Source organism: Erinaceus europaeus, chromosome 9 (assembly GCF_950295315.1).
Source record: "Erinaceus europaeus chromosome 9, mEriEur2.1, whole genome shotgun sequence".
Taxonomy (NCBI): Eukaryota; Metazoa; Chordata; class Mammalia; order Eulipotyphla; family Erinaceidae; genus Erinaceus; species Erinaceus europaeus.
In genome coordinates this window covers 89,272,292-89,293,639 of record NC_080170.1, presented here as the reverse complement: position 1 = coordinate 89,293,639, position 21,348 = coordinate 89,272,292, and the positions used below count along the sequence as shown (strand labels likewise).

The 21,348-nt window shown below is 40.3% G+C and overlaps 1 protein-coding gene across 8 annotated transcripts in view; it reads right to left on the bottom strand.

Annotated features, from left to right (window-relative positions):
* Nucleotides 1–13,362: 13,362 nt before the first annotated feature.
* Nucleotides 13,363–21,348, bottom strand: part of USF3 (upstream transcription factor family member 3) — a 45,975-nt gene continuing 37,989 nt past the window's right edge. For all 8 annotated transcript variants that reach the window (XM_060198342.1, XM_007516321.3, XM_060198348.1 and 5 more), the window contains one exon: nt 13,363–20,774. In XM_060198342.1, coding sequence (XP_060054325.1) covers nt 14,308–20,774 — 6,467 coding nt within the window. In that variant the 3' untranslated portion in view covers nt 13,363–14,307. The remainder of the gene's footprint in view (nt 20,775–21,348) is intronic.

Sequence of the window (21,348 nt, the reverse complement as noted above, 5' to 3'; positions counted from 1 at the left end):
TCCATACGATGCTATGTATAACAAGTTCCCCTACAAATTTTTCCCCCTTAAACTTTATGCGAGATGAGACTAAGTTGATGTGGGGAGCTGAAATGAAAGGTCTAATTTTTGTCTCAAAGTCTCTGTCTGTTTCCTTCACTGTCATTATATAAGAGGGTTTGAGCTGAGGGAGCAGGGCGGTAGCGCAGCGGGTTAAGCCACATGGTGCAAAGCGCAAGGACCTTGTAAAAAATCCTAGTTCGAGCCCCAGTTCCTCACCTGCAGGGGGGTCGCTTCCCAAGCGGTGAAGCAGCTCTTCAGATGTCTTTCTCTTGCCCTCTGTCTTCCCCTCCTCTCTCCATTTCTCTCTGTCCTATCCAACAACAATGGCATCAATAACAATAAATTATTGATTTATCAAATATTAATAATATAGTAACAAGATTAATTTATTCATTAAACCACAACAACCATTAAAAAAAGGGCAACAAAAAGGAAAAAAATAGCTTCAGGAGTTGAGCGGTAGCGCAGCTGGTTAAGTGGACGTGGCGCGAAGCCTAAGGACCCGCGTAAGAATCCCGGTTCAAGCCCCCGCACCCCACCTGCAGGGGTGTCGCTTCACAGGTGGTGAAGCAGGTCTGCAGGTGTCTTTCTTTCCTCCTGTCTATCTCCCCTCCTCTCTCAATTTCTCTCTGTCCTATCCAACAGCAGCAACAACAACAACAATAATAACAGTAACCACAACGATGCTAAAACAACAAGGGCAACAGAAGGGGAAAAATGGTCTCCAAGAGTAGTGGATTCGTGGTGCTGGCACCGAGCCCCAGCAATAACCCTGGAGGCAAAAAAAAAAATAAGTGTTTTAACTGAACAACCTTCCAATACTCTACCAGATCTAAAATTCTTATTTTTACAATAACAATATAGGTATATAGTCGGCTCTTAAATAGCCTTGGTCATAATTATGGTTTGAGTCTGATTCTTTCATCAGGAACACAACCCCCATAGAAATGTATCATGTTGGACTTCCGGAGGCGGAGCTACGAGCAGCAGATCGCTTTCTCTCCTCTCCTCTCCTCTCCTCTCCTCTCCTCTCCCGGATCAACTAGGAATACCAAAGGAGACCGACCACCCGGACCGAAACAAGACAGGACTAGAATGACCACAGGAACCCAGTAAATCACCCATGAGTACAAACACGTGTGGCTGGTGACAGAGAGGAGAGAGGGGCCTAAGGAGAGTTTAAGTGGCTGCTAACAGTTCAACAGTTTATCAGTGGAGACACCACCTCCAGTCTGCTCCACAACAAGGGGACAGCTGAAGGGAGGAAAGGACTCCCCAGAGACTCACCAAGTGCAACTCTGAGTCTCCATTGCTACTACCCTCAGAATCTGGAACAGCAACAGGAAGGGACACCAGGGGACAGAGATCTAACCAGGAAACTCAGGAGAAGACCTATACCTAGGTGGCATAGCTGAGGGGCTGTGAAAGTCTCTTTGCATAACCACTAGATTATCTCTGCCACACCCTGCTTTATCTCTTGGTCAGGAGTCAGTGATTAAGCTAAGAAGCCTATTGATAGTTTAAAAGCCCTCAGGCTCCCATAGCCTACAGGGAAGAAAAAAGAAAAAAAAAAGAGGCTTTTACACCATTGAGCTCCAACTCAGGGATTGAAAAAACTGTTAACATATATAAAATGGTTAAAACAACAAGAAAAAATATTGGAGACTCAAACCAGGACAAGAGTCCAGCTAAAAGTCCTCCAGAGGGTGAAGCACAAAACAATGAGTTCAACATCCAAACATTAGCTAAGGAAATAATAATAGGAGTGAGTAAAGAATTTGAAAAAATTGTAATCAGAAATGCAGGAACAACAAATGAGAAAATGGAAGAAAATTCTAATTATCTCATGGTTATTAGAGAGCTGAAAGCTGAAATCGCTGAGCTAAGAAGGCAACTAGCTGAACAAGCTAAAACAGTATCAGAGCAGGGCAACAAAATAGATGAACTCCAGAAAGCAGTAGAGGGCAGAGAGAATAGAATCTATGAGGCTGAAGACAGAATTGGCAAGATTGAGGATGAATTAGAGACAACTAAAAAAGAAGTAAGAGGTCTCAAAAAGAGATTAAGAGATGCTGAAAACAACAACAGAGTCCTATGGGATGACTTCAAAAGAAACAATATACGCATTATTGGCTTACCAGAGGAAGAAAGAGAAGGAGAGGAAGAAAGCATTCTCCAGGCCATAATAGCTGAAAATTTCTCTAGTCTAGACAACACCAAAGACATAAAGATTCAAGAAGCCCAGAGGGTCCCAAACAGAATTAACCCAGACCTAAAGACACCAAGACATGTCATACTTAGATTGGAAAGGAATAAGGATAAAGAAAGGATCCTCAAGGCTTCAAGAGAAAAACAAAGAGTCACCTACAAAGGAAAACCCATAAGATTAGCAGCAAACTTCTCCATACAAACACCACAGGCCAGAAGAGAATGGTAAGATATCTATCGAGTGCTCAATGAGAAAGGCCCTCAGCCAAGAATACTATATCCTGCTAGACTGTCATTCAGACTAGATGGAAGCATCAAAACCTTCTCAGACAAGCAACAGTTGAAGGAAGCAATCATCACCAAGCCTGCCCTGAAAGAAGTTCTGAAAGGTCTCCTATAAACAGCCAGACCACCACAAATAGGACATATATCAAAACACTCTAAAACTCTACAAGAATGGCGTTAAAATATCTTCAATCTTTGATATCAATAAATGTCAATGGCCTGAATTCATCTATTAAAAGACACAGAGTAGGAAGATGGATCAGAAAACACAACCCAACAATATGTTGTCTACAGGAAACTCACCTAACTCAACAAGACAAACACAGACTTAAAGTGAAAGGATGGAAAACTATCATACAAGCCAATGGCCCACAAAAAAGGGCAGGAACAGCTATTCTCATATCTGGCATGATAGGCTTTAAAATAGATAAGATTAAAAAAGATAGGAATGGACACTACTTAATGCTCAGAGGATCAGTCAATCAAGAGGACTTAACAATTATTAATATCTATGCACCCAATGAGAAGCCATCTAAATACATCAAACTTCTACTGAAAGAGCTACAGCAATATATAAACAGTAACACAATCATAGTAGGGGACTTCAACACTCCACTATCTCAACTTGACAGATCATCCAGGAAGAAAATCAGTAAAGACATAAGGGAGCTAAATGAAGAGATAGATAAACTAGAACTATTGGACATTTTCAGAGTCATTCATCCCAAGAAACTGGAATACACATTTTACTCAAATCCACATGGATCATTCTCAAGGATAGACCATATGTTAAACCACAAAGACAGCATCAGCCAATTCAAGAGCACTGAAATCATCCCAAGCATCTTCTCAGACCACAGTGGAATTAAACTAACACTTAACAATCAACAAAAGATTAGTAACAGTCCCAAAATGTGGAAGCTCAACAGTACACTTCTTAACAACTTCTGGGTCAAAGAGGAAATCAAGGAAGAAATCAAAACATTTTGAGATTTCAATGACAATGAAGACACAAGCTATCAAAATATTTGGGACACAGCTAAAGCAGTCCTAAGAGGGAAGTTCATAGCTATACAAGCACACATTAGGAAACAAGAAAAGGCACAAATAAACAGCCTGATTGCACATCTTTAAGACCTAGAAGAACAACAAAGGAATCCTAAAGCAACCAGAAGGACAGAAATCACTAAAGTTAGGGCAGAAATAAATAACATTGAGAATAGGAAAACCATACAAAAGATCAATGAAAGTAAATGTTGGTTCTTTGAAAAGGTAAACAAAATCGACAAACCTTTAGCCAGACTCACAAAACAAAAAGGGAGAAGACCCAAATAAATCGGATAGTAAATGAAAGAGGAGATATCACAACAGACACTGCATAAATTCAACATATCATGCGAGGCTTCTATGAACAAGTATATGCCACCAAGCTAGAGAACCTGGAAGAAATGAATGATTTCCTAGATACCTACCAACTTCCAAAACTAAGTAAAGAGGAAGTGGATAACATGAACAGGCCCATCACAGCTAATGAAATTGAAACAGTTATCAAAAATCTTCCCAAAAATAAAAGTCCTGGACCAGATGGTTTTACAAATGAATTCTATAAAACTTTCAAAGAAGAACTAATACCTCTACTTTTAAAAGTCTTCCAGAAGATTGAAGACACTGGAATACTCCCTGCCAGCTTCTATGAAGCCAACATCACCCTGATACCAAAAGCAGACAGGGGAACAACCAAAAAAGAAAACTACAGACCAATATCTCTGATGAACATAGATGCGAAAATATTGAACAAAATTCTAGCCAACCGGATACAGCAGTATATCAAAAAGATTGCTCATCATGACCAAGTGGGGTTTATCCCAGGCATGCAAGGTTGGTTTAATATACGTAAATCAATCAATGTGATCCACCACATCAACAAAAGCAATACCAAAAACCACATGGTCATATCAATAGATGCAGAGAAAGCCTTTGACAAAATACAACATCCCTTTATGATCAAAACACTACAAAAAATGGGAATAGATGGAAAATTCCTGAAGATAGTGGAGTCTATATATAGCAAACCTACAGCCAACATCATACTCAATGGTGAAAAACTGGAAGCATTTCCCCTCAGATCAGGTACTAGACAGGGTTGCCCACTATCACCATTACTATTCAACATAGTGTTGGAAGTTCTTGCCATAGCAATCAGGCAGGAGCAAGGAATTACAGGCATACAGATTGGAAGAGAAGAAGTCAAACTCTCCTTATTTGCAGATGACATGATAGTATACATGGAAAAACCTAAGGAATCCAGCAAGAAGCTTTTGGAAATCATCAGGCTATAAAATTAACATTCAAAAGTCAGTGGCATTCCTCTATGCAAACACTAAGTTAGAAGAAATTGAAATCCAGAAATCAGTTCCTTTTACTATAGCAACAAAAACAATAAAATATCTAGGAGTAAACCTAACCAAAGAAGTGAAAGACTTGTATACTGAAAATTATGAGTCACTACTCAAAGAAATTGAAAAAGACACAAAGAAGTGGAAAGATATTCCATGTTCATGGGTTGGAAGAATTAACATCATCAAAATGAATATATTACCCAGAGCCATCTACAAATTTAATGCTATCCCCATCAAGATCCCAAGCACATTTTTTAGGAGAATAGAAAAAATGCTACAAATGTTTATCTGGAACCAGAAAAGACCTAGAATTGCCAAAACAATCTTGAGAAAAAAGAACAGAACCGGAGGCATCACACTCCCAGATTTCAAACTGTATTATAGGGCCATTGTCATCAAAACGGCTTGGTACTGGAACATGAACAGACACACTGACCAGTGGAATAGAATTGAGAGCCCAGAAGTAAGGCCCCACACCTATGGACATCTAATCTTTGACAAAGGGGCCCAGACTATTACATGGGGAAAGCAGAGTCTCTTCAACAAATGGTGTTGGAAACAATGGGTTGAAACATGCAGAAGAATGAAACTGAATCACTGTATTTCACCAAATACAGAGTAAATTCCAAGTGGATCAAGGACTTGGATGGTAGACCAGAAACTATCAGATACTTAGAGGAAAATATTGGCAGAACTTTTTTCCGCATAAACTTTAAAGACATTTTCAATGAAACGAATCCAATTACAAGGAAGACTAAGGCAAGTATAAACCTATGGGACTACATCAAATTAAAAAGCTTCTTCACAGCAAAAGAAACCACTACCCAAACCAAGAGACCCCTCACAGAATGGGAGAAGATCTTTACATGCCATACATCAGATAAGAGTTTAATAACCAATATATATAAAGAGCTTGCCAGACTCAACAACAAGACAACAAATAACCCCATCCAAAAATGGGGGGAGGACTTGGACAGAATATTCACCACAGAAGAGATCCAAAAGGCCGAGAAACACATTGAAAAAATGCTCCAAGTCTCTGATTGTCAGAGAAATGCAAATCAAGACAACAATGAGATATCACTTCACTCCTGTGAGAATGTCATACATCAGAAAAGGTAACAGCAGCAAATGCTGGAGAGGGTGTGGGGTCAAAGGAACCCTCCTGCACTGCTGGTGGGAATGTCAATTGGTCCAACCTCTGTGGAGAACAGTCTGGAGAACTCTCAGAAGGTTAGAAATGGACCTATCCTATGACCCTGCAATTCCCCTCCTGGGGATATATCCTAAGGAACCCAACACATCCGTCCAAAAAGATCTGTGTACACATATGTTCTTGGCAGCACAATTTGTAATAGCCAAAACCTGGAAGCAACCCAGGTGTCCAACAACAGATGAGTGGCTGAGCAAGTTGTGGTATATATACACAATGGAATACTACTCAGCTGTAAAAAATGGTGACTTCACCGTTTTCAGCCGATCTTGGATGGACCTTGAAAAAATCATGTTGAGTGAAATAAGTCAGAAACAGAAGGATGAATACAGGATGATCTCACTCTCAGGCCGAAGTTGAAAAACAAGATTAGAAAAGAAAACACAAGTCGAACCTGAAATGGAATTGGAGTATTACACCAAAGTAAAAGACTCTGGGGAGAATACAGGTCCATGAAAAATGATGAATGAAATAGTGGGGGTTGTATTGTTAAATGGGAATCTGGGGAATGTTATGCATGTAAAAAAAAAAAAAAAGAAGAAGTAGAAATGCAAAGCAGAAATTGACTGAGTTTGGAGTATGGCACCAAAGTAAGAAAGCAGAAGTATACTAGAGTTTGCAGTGAGTACCTCCCTAATACTTCCTCTCCACTTTTCCAAGCTTTGGGTCCAAGATTGCTCAACAATTTGTTTGGCTTTGTATGTTAACTCTCTTTTCAGTCACCAGGTTCCAGGTGTCATCAGGATGCCGGCCAGACTTCCCTGGATTGAAGACCCCACCAATATGTCCTGGAGCTCAACTTCCCCAGACCCCCACCCTACTAGGGAAAGAGACAGGCAGACTGGGAGTATGGACCGACCAGTCAACGCCCATGTTCAGCGGGGAAGCAATTACAGAAGCCAGACCTTCTACCTTCTGCAACCCACAATGACCCTGGGTCCATGCTCCCAGAGGGATAGAGAATGGGAAAGCTATCGGGGGAGGGGGTGGGATATGGAGATTGGGCGGTGGGAATTGTGTGGAGTTGTACCCCTCCTACCCTATGGTTTTGTTAATTAATCCTTTCTTAAATTAAAAAAAAAAATTAAAAAAAAAAAAAGAAAAAATCATGTTGAGTGAAATAAGTCAGAAACAGAAGGATGAATATGGGATGATCTCACTCTCAGGCCGAAGTTGAAAAACAAGATTAGAAAAGAAAACACAAGTCGAACCTGAAATGGAATTGGAGTATTGCACCAAAGTAAAAGACTCTGGGGAGGGTGGGTGAGTGGGGAGAATACAGGTCCATGAAAAATGATGAATGAAATAGTGGGGGTTGTATTGTTAAATGGGAATCTGGGGAATGTTATGCATGTACAAACTATTGTATTTACTGTTGAATGTAAAGCATTAATTCGCCAATAAAGAAATAAATTATTTAAAAAAAAAACTGATCAAGAAAGAAAAGGAAGAGGCGGTGGGCGGTGGCACACCTGGTTGAGCACAAATGTCAAAAAAAAAAAAAGAAATGTATCATGTTATCATTTTCAGACATTTTTTGAAAAATGTGAAGATTACTTGACTATAAAACAAGTATATGAGATAATTTGTATTACCAGGTTTTAAGTAGCTTGTGCAAGAACAGAAGACAGAATTCACAATGCAAAAAATGCAAAGTTTATTTTCTTAAATAAAATACTATATTCATGTCTATACAAATAATTATAACAACCATTAAAATGTTACATTTACCAATAAAAATTTCAAAACTTTAAACAAGAGCATGGTTCAGAATATTCACACCCTAATACAATGCATTTTGTAAAAAGATGTCAAAATAAACAGGGCCTATTCTTATTTACAACTGTAGGACAATCCTCATCATATTACACATATCTGCTCTGGATTTGATTACAAAACAAATTAGTCCCCATTAGGATTACAAACCAGATGATTTACAGTCATAGGACACAGTACACAGCAGACATTGCTGGCAGTGGCAGAACAGGTACAAATATACAACTAAAAGCACTATAGTTAGATCTTATCCTGGTGGCTGTCCTACAGTATGCTTTTCACCCAGTGTATCTATAAGTAATTTGTGAAGGTAATTATGCTTTCAGATTTCTCTACCTACTTTACCAAAATGAATATACATATAGCCTGCTGAAAGTGGAAGCAAATCTTTTCTTCACAGTAACGCAACTGCAGCATTTTAAAAAACACTGTCTGGTCCCTTCTTGAAAGAGCAACAGTTAAACTCCTCAGACAGATTACCAATATAATCAAGTCCAGTGCCTCAATAAACTCACAGACGAGTAATGGTTTTAAGACTAGAAGATGAAGGGGTAGAAATTCAGAAAAATGAAGAGGGGATTTAGGCGAAGTAAACTTTAAGCTTGTATTGGTACAGAGATTGGTATATAGGAATCAATGATAATCTTTTTAATGTTAAAATTACAGATGAGTTTTATCTCATAAACTCTCTAGTAACAAAGTATTCAGTTATCCAAAACTGCATCCATTTGGATACTATGTTCAGTAGTCTCAACCCAAGTTGGCCCTTATTCATGAAAAATTTGAATTACATGCATGTACCAGAAAAGGATTAGTTGATAAGGATTGTGCAAATCTAGAAGTGAGGATGTTGAATGACCACTACATACAAGCTCCAAGTCTAAAAGGAGTCTTGCTTCTTAACTAGTCTTTCTTCCTCTCTTTCACAAGATCTGCATCAAAGATGGCTCAGAGAATGATAAGGCAACAGTGAGAAACATCAGATGTACTTGTCTTGTAGGTGTTTTATTACAAAAGCACGTGGCATCCTGGCTGTGCCTTTGCTGTAACAGAGTATTGAGTGAAAGGTAATATTTTGGCCTTAGGACCAGCGGCACGGCTCAGGCAATTTGCAGTACCAGGGAAGAGGCATGTGGGCAGAACTAGAAGTTCTGTGTCCAAAAAAGCCCTCAACACTTCTTACCATCATACCTAAACTGCCTCCATCTCAACCTGCTGTGCCCCCCACACTCTACTAAGAACACTCTCAGACTCGTATGGGAAATGTAGAATTCAGAGAGAATATAGTTAAGTGGCATGGGAGTAGGGCGAGAAGAAAAACAAAACCCAATACTTTTTTGTTGAACTCTATGGAAGGAGAAATGGTATCATTCAGTCAAAAACATATCAAAAGAAAAAAACCAATTTCTGGTTTTTATTTTGCATAGATATAAAAAAAAATCATTCCTCACAGATTAACTTCATAGTGATTTACCTCCTATTACTGTTGCCCTCTGAATCCAAACAGTCATAGGTGATTATCTCCAAAGAAAAGGGAAGGCTTTTATAGATAGCAGAATTATATTAATGACTTCTAGATCCTAAGGATATGATTTTAGCACTACCATTGTCCTTTCTTTACTCCCTTATGAAAATTTAAAAAAATAAATAAAAGTCTGTCAAAACAAGGAACAGTGATATGGCACATTAAATATTTTAAAATCAAGGGCGGGGGTAGATAGCATAATGGTTATGCAAAGAGACTCTGATGCCAAAGGCTCCCAGGTTCAGTCCCCCACACCACCATATGTCAGAGCTGAGCAGTCTCTGGTAAAAAAGAAAAAGAAATCAATTCTGAACAATTGTGTTTCTTTAAGTTCTTATTGCCCCTTAATAGGAGACAAAAGTGGTTCCCAAAGCCAGAGACTGAGAATAATTCAATACCACACACTGACCCAAAAGACAGTGAATCCAATATACATTCCAGGATAACGGAGCAGTCATCCTTATGATAAGGAAATGGCCAGGTTCCCTGCCACTTTTATGGAGAAACTGAAAATAAGAACAGAGATACTACATATTAAAGGAAAGAAGCTAGGAAAATTCATATTCCTAAGTCTTTACCCCTAAAGACTTAAAGTTTTAAAAACTTGCTTCCTGTTAATCAAAAGCATTTACATACTTTAAGAGTATAAATTTCCACCTTCCTCTGAAACAACTGACGTTAAAAGAGCAAAGCAAATAGATTATCTTTAAAATGTTGAAAGTTTTATAAGAAAGGTGATCTTAAACTGTTGGTCCTCATTGCCAGTGACCCTGGTAAATGCAGTTCTTCCCTGATAAGAGATACCAGCAAGAACACTTCCTCCTTGTTCTCTCTCCAGCATAGTTCTGCTATACTGAAGTTTGTAAAGCAGGATCACTGAGGAGTCTCATTCCTTTGTTAGAAAAAAAAAAAAGTGTCCTCTCTGGTATTCTAAAGTCTTAAAAACTAAAAATAAATTTCCTGAAGTGGTGTAAAATATCCCCTAACGACTTATATGTCACACACACACACACCACACACACACACAATGACATCAAAACACATTTCTTTAATCCATGATTGACACTTAAAAGTTTATACATGATAAGAAATTTGACATTTTTCAATTCACTGCAAGCTACTGTGTTGCCATTGGGGAGGCAGTACAGTTGGTACAGCACAGGACTTGCACACCCAAGGCTCTAGGTTCAATCCCAGCACTGTATGTGCCAGATTGATGCTCTAGCTTCTCTAAGACTGTATTTTTCTCACATATGAGATTTTTTAAAAAGTCTTTTTTTTTTTTTAAAGTTGCTGTGTTACATGTTTACGAGAATCAACCACTTTATGGAAATGATTCTGTGTAATCAATAATACTAAGAGAAATTATTTCATCAATTATTATCACTTAAGACTCATACCTAGGTTTGTGTATTTCCAGAAATCACAAAATAACTTTTAGAAATGATTTTACTTGAAAATTTTTACCATTACTAGTCATAGATTAGCAAGCAGGTCACATTAAACTGTCACCAAAATTTACTGTTTTCTGACATTCATTTGCCAAAAATTATATCCAGAGATTGATTAACAAATTTCCTCCTCTAAACTATGTAGCTTTAGTTATCAAATACTTAGTACTGTTGCTAAATATCATATATTTGATGCTTTTAAATCAAATAAAGTTACTATGCTCTGAACTCTTTCATAATTAAGTCCATATAAAAATGATCTTGTGTGTGTGTGTGTGTGTGGTACACACACACACACACACACACACACACACACACACACACCCTCTGTAAGACAATCAGAGCTACATGTAAGCCAGAACCCAGTCATCTGCAGACACTTTTTTCCCCTCAGTTTTATAAGCCTAACTTTTGGGTAGACACATATTTATATTCTTGAAACAAATGCTCAGAAATGAAGATAGTATCTCCGAATGAGACTGGGACGAGAGAAACACAATAGAAAAATATCTGAATGGACCAGGATTTGAAAGTCCCTCCCTTGCAATGTTCAAAATGAGTTTCTCCTTAGCCTATTAACATTATTTCAATTATATCTAATTGTCCCCAAGTCTTTAGAACTCAATGGACACTGTGAAAGGGAGAAAGAGGAAGAGAATAATCAGCCAAACACATTGAAAACTATCTTTAAAATGAGCCAAGTTGAACTTCTCAGGTCCAAAAATCTTGCTGATAAATTAGAGCTCAAAATTGAGATAATTAAAAAATAATGCACAAATGTCACTTTTAAAATTGAGGATATATGTTTTTTTTTTTTAATTTACTAGATACAGTCAGAAATTGAGAGGGTAGAGAGAAATAGAGGAGAGAGAAAAGAGACAACTGCAGCCTTGCTTCACCACTTGCAAAGCTTTCCCCCTGCAGGTGGGGTCCGGGGGCTCAAACCTGGGTCCTTGCACATTTTAACATGTGAACTCAACCAGGCGTGCCACCACCTGGTCCCAAATCTCACTTTTTTTTTTTTTTAGTAAGTTTTAACTACCAATATTATATGTTGGCTTGCTGAAGTAAATTGATTATTCATGAAGCTCTCCTATTCTTCTCCAAGTCTATTTTGCAGGAAGAAAATATAACTTTTGGGGCTGAGAGTGTTTTACTGACACTTATCATGGGGAGATGAGAAACTGTACCCATGTGTGAACAACTGTACATCATCAAGCCTCCAATAAAATGAAAAAGAAAATTAACTTTTCCCTGTTTGCAGTATGTTTTGCCCTCATCAAGTTGTTGCTTCAGTTGGCAGTGGGAACAGGAAAAGTTTGCTAAGAACAGCTGAAGAAACACAAATGACCCTTTGTGGAATCTTTTGAAGAGGTAATTGCTGAGAACACAATAATTGCTCTAGCCCTTAGGAGGCTTTTTTTTGGGGGGGAGGGGAGGGAAATATAACAATGGTCCTTGGGTTTACGTTAACAGAGCAAATGAAAGAATTTATATGCACCTGTCCCATATTTGGCAAGATATCACAACAAAAAAAGTGGGTTTAAGAATATGAATATATGATTGTTTCCTGTTTATAGATTTTAAAAAATTCAAATATATATATACATATATATATATCTGTATATAGATATAAAGTGAGGGGCAGAGGGTAGATAGCATAATGGTTATGCAAACAGACTGTCATGCCTGAGGCTCCAACATCCCAGGTTCAATCCCTCACACCACCATAAGCCAGAACTGAACAGTGTTTTGGTTAAAAAAAAAAAGATATAAAGTGAGTATTTCAAATACATTATTAACATTAGTAAAACTTTTTAAAGAACTCCTACACGAAGTTTTTCTATACTTAAGCAAGTCTCAGGTCTCAATTTCCAATTTTCAGATAGAAGGCTTACTTTTGAAGAACCAGTTTCTACTTTAAAAACTATGTCTGAAGAAAAAAAGATCTAGGGTGCCGGGCGGTAGTGCAGCGGTTTAAGCGCACACGGCGCTATGTGCCAAGGACCAGCATAAGGATCAGGGTTCGAGCCCCTGGCTCCCCACCTGCAGGGATGGGGGGGTTGCTTCACAGTGCGGTGAAGCAGGTCTGTAGGTGTCTGTCTTCCCCTCCTCTCTCCATTTCTCTCTGTCCTACCCAACAATGACATCAATGACAATAATAACCACAACAACTATAAAGCAACGGCAACAAAAGGGAAAAAAAAATAGCCTCCAGGAGCAGTGGATTCATGGTGCAGGCACTGAGCCCCAGCAATAGCCCTGGAGGCAAAAAAGAAAGGAAAAAAAATCTGTTTGGGTACATAGACAATTTCTGTTTCGAAGCACCATTTCACATCTACCATTAGGAAAAATAATGAGCAAATTCATCTCATAATTCTACTATGAAGGATAATAACGATGTACAATGCCATATTTTAAATATAAATATCATTAAATGAAAACACTGACAGGGCTTAAGACTTTGCTCAGAAATGTTTTAAAAACAAGGCTTAAATAATTGTGTAGATTCTAAATACATTATTTTTGACCAGTACTAATTATTAAATGAATATAGACAAATTTATTTCAAGATCAAATAAATAGAATGAAGACAGAAAACTAAAACAACTCAAGAGACGAAATAGTAATTTTTTTACTAGACACATACACTATTCAACAATACAAATGCTTTTTATCTTTATGGCATGATGCAAACTGCAAGTACAAGATGAAGAACATCTATGTACTTCACACTTCAGCTTTTTTATTTTTAAGGCTAATTGTCCAAGGAAGACCTTTGCCTTAAAGGACCTTGGCACATTAAATAACATGGCTCCCTAATCTGAAAGAACAAGACATGAAATTCAGGTACTTTATAAGCTGTAATAATTAAGAACCAAACCTTGGGGGTAAAGGCTGAATAAACCATTCATTTGTTTGCTTATCATTTGACTGTAACCAGGAACATTCAGTATTAATTCCACACTTGCAATGGGGGGGGGGGGGACGACGACTAGCATTTGGTTATGAGCAGGTATGTGACCGCAAACTGTTTTTGGAGAGTAACTCAACTGTCTACAAATGATAAGCAACAGAACTTAAAATTTAGCTTTCTTCCTACTATCCAGCACAGGCCAAGATAATCTCCTCAACTTTCAGATGATTTAATATTTAGGAATATAAGGCTACTGATCACACTTGAAAATGTAAATCTGCTTGGAAACTTTTTTCTTTTTTAAATCACGCCATGCAGCTAAAATGAGATATAACATTTTTGACAACTCAATTTGCATCATCTGACATGGCTTCCCTACATTCCAAAAGCTGAAAGTTGAATATACAAACACAAAGACACATACATACCCAATCTCTCTTCATGTATATGTGTAATATCACCTGTTACATTTATGTTTAGTCTGTCAATATTTAAACAGCTGAACTGCAATCATGACCTAAAATATGGCTTATGTTGTGGGCAGGTCTGTTTGAGGACTGCTTGGAAGAGTCAGAAGCTGAGGAGTTTGTGATTGTTAGCAAAGGTGACATTGCTGAGCCATCAGGAAGAGCTGTAGCTATTTCAGGAAACAAAGACGTCATATTGAAGTTAGATAAATGAGAATTGGTCATGTGCATTGGTGGCATGTCAGGGAGAAGAGGAAAACTTGGTTGAGCAAAACCAACAGGTCTAGGAGGAGACAAAATTGATCCAAATCGGTTATTTAAACTTCCACTGCTTACCTTCTCTGTGCTAGGATTTGAGAACATCTGATTTGAAAAATAGGGGATTGAGATATCATTAGATAGTGTAGGATGAGCAGGAGAGTATGGGGGATAGAAGGAAGGTAGAGAATTTTGGGGATCTACAGGGATGAGGGCAGGAGTTCTAGTGGCACTAGGCTGAGTAACCTGTGGAATGAAGGAAGTATTAGCATTTATCGGTGGATTCATGCCACCCTCAGGAATAAAAGGAAAACCAAAATTTTGTGACAGTGTATGCTGGTCGGGCGCTGGATTATCATTAGGTACTTGTGGGCTATCAGGCATGAAACGAACAATACTTCCTCTCTTTTCTGTAGTAGGTTGTTGGCGTCCAAGAATCATACTACCACTGGTAGACAGAGGAAGATGGGGAAGACTTGGATCAAAGACATTCGTGTGTCTTTGGTTTCCAGAACGATTCCTTTCAGGTTGACGGATTTTAGAACTGCTGCTATCTTGCAAAGGGTGCCTTGATCGCTGGGGAACTGAAGAGTTTGTTTGGCGGACAGGAGGCCCTTGATCAGCATTTCCATGAGACACAGATGGATGTGGCAAAGCTGGCCTTGCAACTCCATGCATATTGGTTGTGACTGGAGGGTTCATGTGGCCCTTGGTCCCATGACTGTCAGTAATCCTCATAGGATTAGACTTTTGTACAGAAACATTGGGACTTGTGTTTCGACCCTGAATATCTCCTGATGAAGAGGAACTTGAAAAAGGAATACTCAAGGTGCTGTTCCTGGTGTTAATTGCACCTAGGGACATGTCACAACTTTCCCTATTTTGACTTTCACTCTCTCTTCTAATATGGACACTTTCATGAGGCGGGGGACAATTGTATTCAATTGCAGAGGATGGGCCACACTGTGCATTCCTTTGATGTTCTGAGAGTGACCTCTGGCTCCCAATGACTTGATCACCAAGGTGAGGGGCAAGTAAGCTTTGCATGAAACTTTGGTGACATGTATTTTCACTGTCCCTTGGTGGGATAGTATTCCCTGTTGGTATGCTCTGAACTGGTGGATAAGGCAGTCTCTTTTGACGGTCAATTGGTGGTGGACCAGGGTTTTGACTAATTCGAAAAGCCTGGGACTGCATACTCCTCAAAGATGATACAGGGTTACCTATCTCATTATTTCTTGAAGACTGTACTTCAAAATTACTCTGGGGTTGCTGACTGGCTCCACTTGGTTTAAATGTCTGACAATCAGACAGACGGATGTCTGAAGCAACAGTGTGGTCTACACGACTCTGCATATTGTGAATGGTCAAACTCTTATTTCTGGGAACATCAAGGTAGCTTCTCATTTCAAGCTGATCTGAAACCCTGGAACCCTGGATTGATAGGCCCATTCTCTGCTCTGAATTAGTAGATGTTTTTCCAATGAGTGCCTCAGCAGAATAACTTGAAACTCTATTTCTCTCTGGTCTGTGTGGAGTACATGTCATGTCTGAAGGCCTGGTCACAATGCTTGGCTGAGACACCATTTGCTGCTGCTCTAGACCTCTTGATGTCAAAAGCCTCTGCATTGGATTATGCCCAGGTATGTGTTCAGAAGAAACCCCTGAACTTGGCTGCCTGCTTCCAACATCCTGCTGCTGGTGCATAATATCCTGACTGAGATGATTCTGAGGGTGGTTGTGGTGATTTCGGCTGGTAGAAGGGTTTTCACAATTCTTCTCTGGCTGGGAGCTTCCAAAGTGCTGCTGCATCTGCTGCTGCATCTGCTGATGGTGAGGATGTGGCTGACTGCTCTTGGGGCGGGACTGGTCACTTCCATGGTGCTTTGGTTGTAAGGAGAGCTGAGAGGATGGCGTGCCTGGAACAAGATTCCTCTTTTTCTGCATCTGTACTTCCTGTTGCAGAGTTCTCTGCTGGTGGACATTATGCTGCTGAGAGTGGACAGAACTCTCTGCATGAGGGATGTGGTGCTGCAGTTGATATAAGTGATGTCTCTCTCTTAACTGTCCTGCTTGCTGCTGCTGCTGCTGCTGCTGCTGCTGCTGCTTTAAGTAGAGATGATTACTGTGAAGGTGAGATACCCCTTGAGCTGGAACATGTTGTTGCAAGGCCTGTAGATGCTGGCTGGTCTGATTTTGCTGCTGTTCAGCAACTGAAGGTTGAGAACTGCACTGAACTTCAGTTTGTCTCAATGGAGGGGCCACAAAGTTGTTACTAGGTGGGAATAATCGTGTGAGACCCTCTCCATGTGCTGGATTGCTAACAGGCACAACTGAATTTGAAGAACTGGGTGGCAGCTGACTAACCATCATTTGAGTTTGATCAGAAATGCTGTCTGGAGTCTGGTTCATTAAGGACATGCTTTCCAGTCTGAGGGGAGCTGGCTGACAGTGCTTTTGACGTTTAGCTGAAGACAGTAAAAGGTCATCCTGAACAGCACGTTTTGTAGAGTCTTTTCGGCTTTCATGACTTGGCTTTAAAAGTGGCTCTTGAATCTGTGAATTGGGTATGGTGCCAGCCATGGTACTTAGCTGTTTCTGAGAATAGTCAGTCATCAGAGATGGCCCAGGAGGCTGATTATTGTAAGTGTTAGATGAAACAGTCAGATTAACTGTTGCAGAAACAGCTGTCTGCTCTGAAGTCTGGGATAAGCCAGCACAGCTGACCAGAGGGTGATTGATGCTGCTCTGATGGATCAGATTATTCACACTTAAACTGGTGATACCTGACGGCTGAGAAGCTGAAGACTGTAAAGGAGCATTTGATGTTTTAATTCCTATGGAACAACTTGGCTTTTCCAGGGACCGATCCACACTTGTTTCAACTGGACCTCGAGAATTAAATTCATTTGGTGTTGCATCTGCTTGCCCTGGGCCAGTCTCTTTGGAGATCTGTGCTTTGAAAGGCTGGTTTCCCTTTAATGATGACCCATCAGAAGGCTTTGTAGTAACCTCCCTTCTATCAGTCTGGATGCCAGCTCTTCCTTTCTCAAGGTTCTCCTGATCAAAAATAGCTCTTGCTGCAAGAGCGACGATATCAGTTTGCTCTGCAAAGGTACAGCTGTCACAGGTATTAGTTGTTGCACTGCTGGCCACATCCTCTCTGGTTGTTTCAGGAAGCATGGATGCAACTGAGAAACTCCTACTACTGCCAGAGCTCGTTGACATGGGAGAGTCAGTTTGCCTGCTGGTGAGCAAAGAACCACCGATAATCTCCTGGTCAGGGATGCAGGAATGATGCCCTCCTGGATCTCTTTCATCACTGTGCATCAGTAGCAGATCCTGTTTGGGATGCAAATCAACACTCGAATCAACTATTTCAGAATTTTCTGAAGAAAAGTCAGGATGATCCACCTGAACTGAAAGAGATGCTTTCTGAGGGTCTTTTTCTTTATCAAGACCAGACAGCAATGCAGTTAAACCCTGCCCCTTTAAGAGACCTGTGGTGTGCACTGTAGCTGATGAATCTTGCTCATCCCTGCAAGGTTCAGCAATTATTTCTACCTCTGAAATACAGTCAGAACTTGTAGTGCTTGTGGTAGATGACAAACCAGAAACCTGTGAAACCAAAATGTGGGGATCACCTGGAGATGGAACCAACACGTTAGTTGAAGTGCAGGATTTGGCAGGGTCTGGCAAGGCCAAACCAGTTGGTGGTTTATCCTGAGATGTCTCTTGTTGCAAAATAGGGACAGGATCTTTGGATTTTCTCGAGGTGATTGCAAAATGTTCATTTGTTATAGATTCTTGGAAGGGTGAGCTGGACTCTTCTGCTGACTTAGATTTGGATACAGACACAGGTAGCACTGGTTCAGAATTCAAAACATCCAAAGCCTGTGAATCTGAAGCACTCACACTATTTTCCTGGGACACAATGACAGGTGGCAACACAACAGGCAGGCTTTCCAGCAGTCCATCACTGCATGGTGGCTCTGCTGAGCCATCAGTGTTAGGGCAGTCTAACTTGGTCACATCTTTGACTGGATTTAAGGGGCATGCTGACTTGTTTGCTAAGTGTTTCTTGGCACTTAGCTTCTTAGTTAACCGTTTGGATTTCATGTTAGACAGACAAGCTACAGTGTTCACTGAGGGAGTAGTCACTACACTGTAATTACTGGGTAGTGTAGCTGAATTATCTGTGGTCATGGGAGATGCTACAGTAGTTGTTAATGAAACACAGTTAACTGGGGTGGTTTGATTGTTCACAACAGTTTGAGAATTGGCAGACTGGCTAACAGAAAATTGTACACAGCTTTGCCCAGCCATCTGTGATATGCTTTGATTGAGGTTGGCCAAAGCGCCAAATGTATTTAGGGCAACATTGGTATTTGGATCTTCGCTGGTGGTGGGCTGGATAATTTGCATAGGGGTTTGATTCGTAGTTCCTGATGAAGACATCACAGGTTGCAAAGCAAAGAGCTGTCCGTTTAAAGAAATGGTTTGAGGCTGTTGTTGATTTGACATGGTAACAGAAAAAGTTTGTGTTGAACTAGATGTAGATAAAGATGAGGGTCTTGGTAATATGTGAACAAGATGTTTTCCTCCAAAAGTTTGTGGGGTTGAAACATTTTGCACAGAATTATTAGACCCTATTATAGCACTGGCTCCATTAACAGGAAGCCTGACAGAACCAGGAGGTGGAGCAGAGAGGAGTGGCAAAGGATTCTGATTAGCTGCCTGTATTATTACTATCTGTTGACCTACTGCTTGGTTAGGAACGTCTGCCCTCATCACTGTTGGGCATGGGGTGGTGCTGGGTGGCTGAAGAATGATAACATTTTGATTAGCTGGCACTGCATTAACAGCTGGCCCAATTGGCTGAGCCATCTGAATCACCTGCATTGCTGAATTCAATGGAAGAATATTTTTTGGTGGCTGAGATTTAACTTGTGAGTGGGCAATAAATGGCTGCATAGGTAAAGATGGACAAGAAGGCAAGGTTACAACTACTTGCTCAACTGGTTGTCCCTCTGCTAAAAAGGAATTATTCAAGTTGACACCTGTAGCCACATGTCTATTGTGGTTATTTGTGGTGGAGCTAGTACCAGACTCCATTAAGACTGGTGCCACAGCCGAAGATGATGTCTGGTTTAAGGGCTGAATAGTGTTTCCTGCCAGTTGCAAGGTAGTCCATGTTGTCTGTGTGTTACCAGCTGAGGAAATCCTGGTAAGGCTATTCATGTTTTTCATATCTGAAGTACTAACAGCTGAAGAAGGCAGAGAGCAAGAACGAGTCCAACCATTGTCCAAAGGGTTTATAGAGACAGTACTAACAGGAATGGTGGCTTTCCCTCCTCCGGAAGCAGATGGTGCCACCACTGTAGTAACTCCTGCCGATTCTGCACCTCTGCTAATGCTCGCTGGACAAGAATTAGTTGCAGATCTGGGATGCTGGGAGCAGACTGTGGTGGCAACCGAAACAACAAAGGTGGTTTGAAAATCACTTCTGAGATCCTGTGTGCTGGTGTTGGGCTTGCTTCCATGACTCACGTTAGCGGTAGTTGCCGAGGAGGTGGAGGGATCACTTGTGGCACAAGAAACTATCTTCTTCGGTAATTTGGGGCTTTCTTGCCCATTCTTATTTTCAGAAGAATTCTGATTACTTAGACATGTCTGCAGGGAACTATGCTGCTGAGTCTCAGGTCCAACAGGAACAGCAATCAGTGAACCACTAGTGGTACCAGGAACACTTGATTCACTTTCTGAGGTGGAAAGCTCAAGAATATTTTGAGCAGAAATGGTAGCAGGAAGACAAAGAGGAACGGGCTGGTTGGCAGCCAATGCAGAAACTGTGGTCTGATGCCACGGCTTGTTTTCAGAAGGGTATACTCCAGAAATAGACACAGGAGTCACAAGGTTGCAAGTCCTCTGGACTGGCACCACATTGGCCGTTTGCTTTTGCAAATTATGACCAACATTGAAAGTTATCCCCTGAACAGCTGCTCCCTGGCTGTTTCCACCAGGCTGACTCCCATTAGAATAAACAATAATATTTTTTTGAACCTGTTCACTGGGAATAACAACGGAGACCTTTGAGTTTTTAAGATTTCCCTTCCAGTGGATGGTGGGGTCATCGTATAAGCATATGTCATTTGCTTTCAGTAATTCAATATATCGGCCATTTTCTTTTTGAATTTCTTCCAGTTGTTTGCGAAGCTTTTTAATTTCTTCAGCTGTAATGATAACAGAGACAAGTACCTGTAAGTATCAGTATTTACAACTGCTTGAGAAATGTGTACCAGACAACTGAATTCCAAGTCTCTCCTAAATAGCTCAAAGAGAATCTTTGAGCTATTCTTTCCAAATGCAAGTTCCAAATGCAAGTCCTTTTATTGATTTTACTTTGTTACTTTATTATTGGATAGAGACAGAGAGCAATAAATAGGGGGAGGGGAGAGAGGGAGGGAGGGAGGGAGGAAGAGAGACACTTGCAGCACTGCTTCACTTCTTGTGAGGCGTACCCCTGAAGGTGGGTACTGGTGGCCTGAACCATTTTTTCCCCCTTTTGTTGCCCTTGTTGTTGTAGCCTTGTTGTGGTTATTATTGTTGCTGTTGATATCATTCGTTATTGGATAGGAGAGAGAGAAATGGAGAGAGACGGGGAAGACAGAGAGGGGTAGAAAAAGACATTCACCTGCAGTCCTGTTTCACCACTTGCGAAGCAACCACCCTGCAGGTGGGAAGCCAGGGGCTCAAACTGGGATCCTTATGCCAGTCCTTGCACTTTGCGCCATGTGCGCTTAACTC